General features: G+C 45.9%; 1 protein-coding gene across 1 annotated transcript; it reads right to left on the bottom strand.

Annotated features, from left to right (window-relative positions):
- Positions 1 to 929: 929 nt before the first annotated feature.
- Positions 930 to 2,653, bottom strand: RRS1 (regulator of ribosome synthesis 1). Its single transcript, XM_016206414.2, has one exon. The coding sequence runs from the start codon at positions 2,550 to 2,552 to the stop codon at positions 1,458 to 1,460; it is 1,095 nt and encodes a 364-aa protein (XP_016061900.1). The 5' UTR covers positions 2,553 to 2,653; the 3' UTR covers positions 930 to 1,457.
- Between the last annotated feature and the right edge of the window lie 3,844 nt (positions 2,654 to 6,497).

Here is a 6,497-nt window from a genome sequence, read left to right as displayed (position 1 = left end):
CTGCGCGCTGCAGTTGCCTCAGCAAGTGCGCCACGCGGGCGCGGGCGGCCATGGCTGCGCGGTCGTCTCCCCGCCCCGCGCCGCCCCGCCCCGCGCCGGCCAATGGCCGCGGCGCCCTCCTCCCCGCCCACCTCTCCAGGCCAACCCTCCGCGGTAGCCGCGGGGGGCTCAGGACGCCTTCCCAGGAGTCATAACCCCAAGGGCCCAGCAGAAAGTCTCCGCATCTGCCTTTGAAATTGCTCGGTAGGGTCTTGGATGCTTAAGTCTCTCTGCCTAAAACCTCCTTGTCACACGCGGGAAAGGGAAAACAAGGGCGTTTCTGTCCCACTAGTTTTTTAAAAATGCTATTCTGACTTCTAAAGTATTTTCAGAAAAAATTATTAAGACACTCTAAACTGTTTTAACAAGAACCCTGCAGAAAGCCCTAGGGTCCCTTTTTACAGGGTCTGTGTTGTGTTCAACTGCTAAATCAAGAGAGTCTTAAAGCAAAAACAATACCCAAACAAAACAACATGACATTCCCATCCCCGCCAAGTTGAGATTTGGAAAGGTAAATGCTCTCTGAGTGGCCTGTCTTTTGATGAAGTTGTTCAGGATTCCAATAAATGGTTTCATCAGTAGTTAAAACTTTGCCTGATTAGACTACACTGTCCAGGAGGGCTTAGCAGCCCCAAGTGCACCATGTCCAAGTGGAAAAGTTGATCGATGATCAACTTGGCAAAGTTCAACTTTTAACTTAATCAGAAAGTATCCTAAGTAATGAATGAACATTACTGTGTCTTAAGTACCTAACTATATCTTCAATATTATATGATACTAGAAGTACAAGTTGGTTTTTTTGGCTTGCTTTTAAAGTGGTGTCGCTGAAATCATCACAATTTAGCTGTTTTGTGTTTTGTTTTTTTTAAAGAAAGTAAACGAAAATAGTATGTACCAGATAATCCAGCACTGGCTTTACTTAAGATCTCTATCAATAGCCAAACAGTTAAAAGCAACATCAGATACAGACACACTTTTATTAAATAACTTCACAATTACTTTTAAGGCCAGGTCTGAAAATGTAATCTTTCTGTGTGCCCCATCTGCTTTCATAAATACACAAGCTTGTTATAAAAAATAACAATGAAATCAACCTATTTTAAGTCTCTGAAATATGTACAACTCTCCCTCACACCACATCCAAAGTTAAAAAAAGAAGGCTGTTTCATTTCCAGTTTCAATCAAATTCTTTCTCTAATTTTTATGTCCTCAAATACATCCTTTAAATCTCCAGCCAAACACCTGGATGTTGGAAAAACATCAAGTCCAACATTTCCAAAATGCCTTGAGAGGAGGGCAATCCTATCCCTTCTGCCTCAATGAAGGCAGTGGCCCCCTTCTGCACCCGCCTCCAGGACTTCGGCAGTAACCTTTGTAATAGTTGTTGGTTTACAGGCAGGGGGACTGGGGGGTGAACTTTACTTCCTCCTCTTTCCTCCTTGGTGTTGCCCTCCTTTCCTCTTGCCACCCAAGCCGGACGGCCCGGAATTCATCTTTCCTCCCAAGCCTTTCCTCTTCCCACCCTGGCTGGGCGGCCCCCCTTTCCTCTTGCCCCCAGGACCCTGCCGGCCCCCCTTTCTCTTGCCCTTCTGGCTCATCTTCCTCCTCTTGGCCGCCTCCTCCTGGTCCTCTTCCCTCAGCTGCTTATTGGTGGCCCTCGTCACGTCCAGCTGAGGCTTTTTGCTGTTCATGATTCGCAGCATCTCCAACTGGCTCTTTTTCTCCGCGGCAAAGTCCCCGAAAAGGGGCTGAAACTTCCTCTTCTTCCCGGAACCCCGGGGCGCCTTCTCCTTGGGCAGGCGCTCCTGGAAGCGCCCCACGGAAGCGGTGGAGACCTTGGCCACTTGCAGCGCGCGGCCCAGCTCATCTTTACTCTGGTGTCCTGTAGGGTGCATACCGGCCGAGCTGGGCAGCCGCATCTTGTGCGCGCGAGCTAAGTTCCGCAGCCGGTTCAGCTCGTTCTTGGCCACCCGCTCCTTCTTGGCCTGAATCCGCTTGGCGAACTGGTCCTCCAAGGGGTCGGCACTGCCCGGCACCTCGATCAGCCACTCCTTGGTGTCGTCGCGGGCGCGCTGGTAGCCCCAGCGCCGCCGCCACTGGCCGCTCACCTCGTCCCACACCAGGTTGGTCTTCTTCTTGGGACGAATGCCCTTGAGGCGCGCGAACTGCTGCCAGCGCGTGAGCGGCCGCGGCCGGGGCACCGGCTTCTCGCGCGGCAGGCGAGTGGTGGGCTCCGGCAGCCGCGCCACCAGCGCCTCCTCCACGCGCTCCGTGGGCAGCTGCCACAGCTGGTTGATGAGCAGCTGTGTGTTGTCCCGCGCCAAGGCCCGCAGTTCAGCCTCCCGCGTGGGTTCCCCGCGTCGCAAGCCCGTGGGGGGATTCCGGTCCGAGGCTAGCAGGTTACCCAGGTCGAACTCCAGCTCCAGCTCCTTGTGCACCGTGATGCGCTGCAGCTTCTCGGCTTCGTCGCGCTCCGCCTTTGCCAGCAGCTCCTCCACGCTCTGGCCCTCCATGGTTCCGGCTCGGCTCTCGAGCTCGGGGAAGACAGACCAGATTACTACTCCGCCAGCGCCGGCTCAAACCCGGGCAACACAACCACGTGCGAACGCCCAGACGCTCGCCCCGGAAAAGAAAGCTTCACTTCCGGAGCAACCGGAACTGCTCGTAATCCGGGCGACTCGAGAAGTGGCCGGCAGAGGGCGGTGTTGGAGAGCAGATGAGCTTGGAAGCCGCCCTTTTGGCTAGACCCGGGACGGAGGCGGAGCTGGCGCGAGTTGCCAGGACTACAAATTCCAAAGTCTAATCCGGACTGCGGCTTCCGCGAGGCGGTGGCGCGAGTGGGTGGTGCAAGTTTCTGGGGCCGCGGAGCTCGGGGACACAGAGCTTTGGGGTCCCGGAGCGACTGTCACAATTTCAGTGAAAATGTGTTCTCTGGATGTGAAGCCAGTCAGCCAGTTTTGGGACTGGACAAATTATATTTCACCAGAACCCTGACCCTTTCGTGGGGCTCCTGGGTTCGGGCTGAGAAGGGCACTTTGCACAGACACGCGAAGCGAAGAGTAGACTTGGTTTGCGTCGGGCGCGAGCGGGGCCGGCAGACCGCCCGAGGGGCGCGCCTGTCCCCGCGTGCGGGGCGCTAGGAGCCCGGAGGCCCGGCCGCGTTCTCCGAGGCCGGCGCCCGAGAGCGCTGGCTCCGCGGGTGGACTGCCTGGGCTCCAGCCCTGGCCATGCCACTGTTTCACCTTCAGCGTTAACTTATCCGGGCCTATTTATTTATTTATTATTTTTATTTTAAATTTATCTTTATGGTTAAAAGTATTACAAACGCCCCCTCCCCCCCCATCGATCCCCTCCCCCTAGGCCTTCAACTCACTATTGTCTGTGTCCACAGGTTGTGCATATATGCATATAAATTCTTATTTTAACCTCCCCCCCCAGATTTGTCAGTCTGTTCCATGCTTCCATGTTTCTGTATCTCTTCTTTTTATCGGTTTATTTTGTTCATTAGATTCCACATATGAGTAAGATCATGTGACACTTGTCTTATCTGGGCCTATTTAAAAACCTGTAACCTTCTAGGGCTGTTATCTGTTATAAAGATAAAAGAGTTAATATGCCCCCAAGGGAGCTTAGACCAGGGCCTGGAACTTCTAAATGCTCAGTAAATGTTAGTTAGCTACTTACCAGTTGTTATTTAATCTTCATCAAGGCTCTGGGAGCCAAGCTGAAGAGGCAGTCTCCTAGGGTGATTAAACACCAGGCAGTTCAATCAGACCACCTCGAAACAGATCTAGGCTTACTGTACCTACCTTGGACAGGTTGTTTAACTGAAGTCCTATTCATAAGTTGATAAATATGAAACAGTTTCTTGTACATGGTAAGCACTCAATAGGTTTTAGATGTTGTTATGCACCACATTCCTCTGATGACAAAGGCTCAGAGAGGTAAAATGACTTTTCTAAGATTATACAACTACGAAAATGTGGGAGCAGGGGGTAGCTTTACTCACAGCTTTAAGACTACTTACATATTCTCTGTACTGTAATGTCTTCCAGGCTCTTTCTTTTTTTTTCCAAAGGGAGCCTCATTTATTTCTTTTTTTCCCCCATTTACGTAGTTCTGAATTTATTTATTTATTATTTATTTTTAATTTTTTTAAATTTTATTTTTGTTTAAAATATTACAGATGTCCCTTTTTCTCCCCAATGACCCATTCCACCCCATCCCTTCCCCCTCCCCAGTCCCTCTCCCCACCATTGTCCATGTCCTTGGGTTGTGCATATATGCATAGAAGGTCTTTGGTTAATCTCTCCCCCTCTACCCACCCGCCCTCCTCCATCCCTCTGACATTCGTCAGTCTCATCTATGCTTCCATGTCATTGAATCTATTCTGTTCATCAGTTTATTAAGTTCTTTAGATTCCACGTGTAAGCGAAATCATGTGATGTTTGTCTTTCTCTGCCTGGCTTATTTCACTTAGCATAATATTCCCTAGGTCCATCCATACTGTCCCAAAGAGTACGAGATTCTTCTTCTTTACAGCTGTGTAGTATTCCATGGTGTAAATGTCCCACAGCTTTTTTTTCCCACTCATCTACTGATGGGCACTTGGGCTGTTTCCAGATCTTAGCTATTGTAAAGTGTGCTGCTATGAACATCGGGGTACATATATTCTTTCTGATTAGTGTTTCAGGATTCTTAGGATACATTCCTAGGAGTGGAATCACTGGGTCAAAAGGCAGCTCCGTTTTTAATTTTTTGAGGAACCTCCATACTGTTTTCCACAGTGGCTGCACCAGTCTGCATTCCCACCAGCAGTGTACTAGGGTTCGTTCCCCTTTCTCCACACCCTCGACAGCACATGTCGTTTGTTGATTTGTTGATGGCTGCCACTCTAACAGGTGTGAAGTGATTAAAACCTCATTGTGGTTTTAATTTGCATCTCTCTGATGATTAACTACTTGAGCATTTTCTCATGTGTCTCTTGGCCATCTGTATGTCCTCTTTGGAGAAGTGTCTATTCAGGTCCTTTGCCCATTTCTTAATTGGGTTGTTTGTTTTCCTCTTGCTGAGTAATATGAGTTCTTTGTACACTTTGGAAATTAGCCCCTTATCAGATACATCCTTGGCAAATATGTTTTCCAGTGCCAGTAATTTGATAAAATAGTAGAAAAGGGTCCTTAAAAACACTTGTGTTACTCACATAGTTCATTTTTACTGATTTACAACTTTAATTTGGAAGTACTTAAAAGGAAAATTTAATTTTGAAAATTTCTTAATCGTAGACAAAAATCTGTGTATTCATGTGCGCTTCAGCTTTAGTCACACACACACATACACACACACATATATATAATTTTGAAAAGGAACAAAAAAGCATTAAAATTTTGTGTAGTGTAGAAGTAGATTAAAAAAAAAAACCCAAAACAAAATAAAAATAAAAGCAAACCCCTACCAAACATTGTATATTTTCTTAGAAAGTACTTTGGATTTTAGGATAGTAAAAATGATGTTAGCATTTTAAAATTGACTTAATTTGTTTTGCTCTCTGTAAAATACACAATTATTTCTGTTTTTAAAAAATTGGCAAATGCAGTTTTATTTTCTGGAATCTTATTCATACCTATAAGATAGGTAAGCACCACTAGCTTATGGTTTTCATTCATAAGATTTCATCACCATGTCCCAAGGGAATGCGATTGGTGTTAGGCTTCAGATTTTACTTCTATAAGGAGTTCAATATGAGAATGAAAGGTTGATATTAAAAGAAAAACTGAAGTTTCAGAATTTTAGGGATATTTGTACTCAAAGAAGCCAATAACAGAAAATGTAGATCCATTTTTTAAATTATCCTTTTCTAATATATTTTAATTTTTGAAAGTAAAATTACAATGAGTAAGAAGTCCTTCTGTGTATTCTTAGTCAATAAAATATGAACAATTTTTGCAAGTAACGTTAGAGTGATTTACTCTAGATTAGTCAAATGAGTCATAAATGCCTTTCCCCTCAAGAAAACAAATTTGTTGTCATGCAGCCTTCAATTTGTCTTTGTAATCATAGGCCATGTGTGAATATATATTAATAAAAATTTTCTCCTAAATTTCCCACATAAACAGTATTAATAATACACAATAAGTTACTGCTATGCCAAATAAACGTTGATTCTTGGCCTCTCTTAACCAAGAATTATTTCCAAATATTATTGACCCATTATTTTTTAGAACACATCTATGAAAAATATGAATAGAAATACTACAATATGACTATATGTATGGTAAATTCTGTAGCCAACACTTGCTTTTTCTAGGTGTTTTTACTTGCCAAAGGAAGCCAGCAAAGGAAAAAGCCTCTTAGCAACAAGTCATTGTATCCTTATTAGCATCCAAGAGTGCGCTGCAGTCTCATCTAGTTCCCTGAGCCACTGGGTAATGCATAAGATCCAGTTGCTTGTGATGTGT

This window comes from Miniopterus natalensis, chromosome 16 (assembly GCF_054644295.1).
Source record: "Miniopterus natalensis isolate mMinNat1 chromosome 16, mMinNat1.hap1, whole genome shotgun sequence".
NCBI classification, from domain to species: domain Eukaryota; kingdom Metazoa; phylum Chordata; class Mammalia; order Chiroptera; family Miniopteridae; genus Miniopterus; species Miniopterus natalensis.
This window is presented reverse-complemented; position numbering and strand designations above follow the sequence as displayed.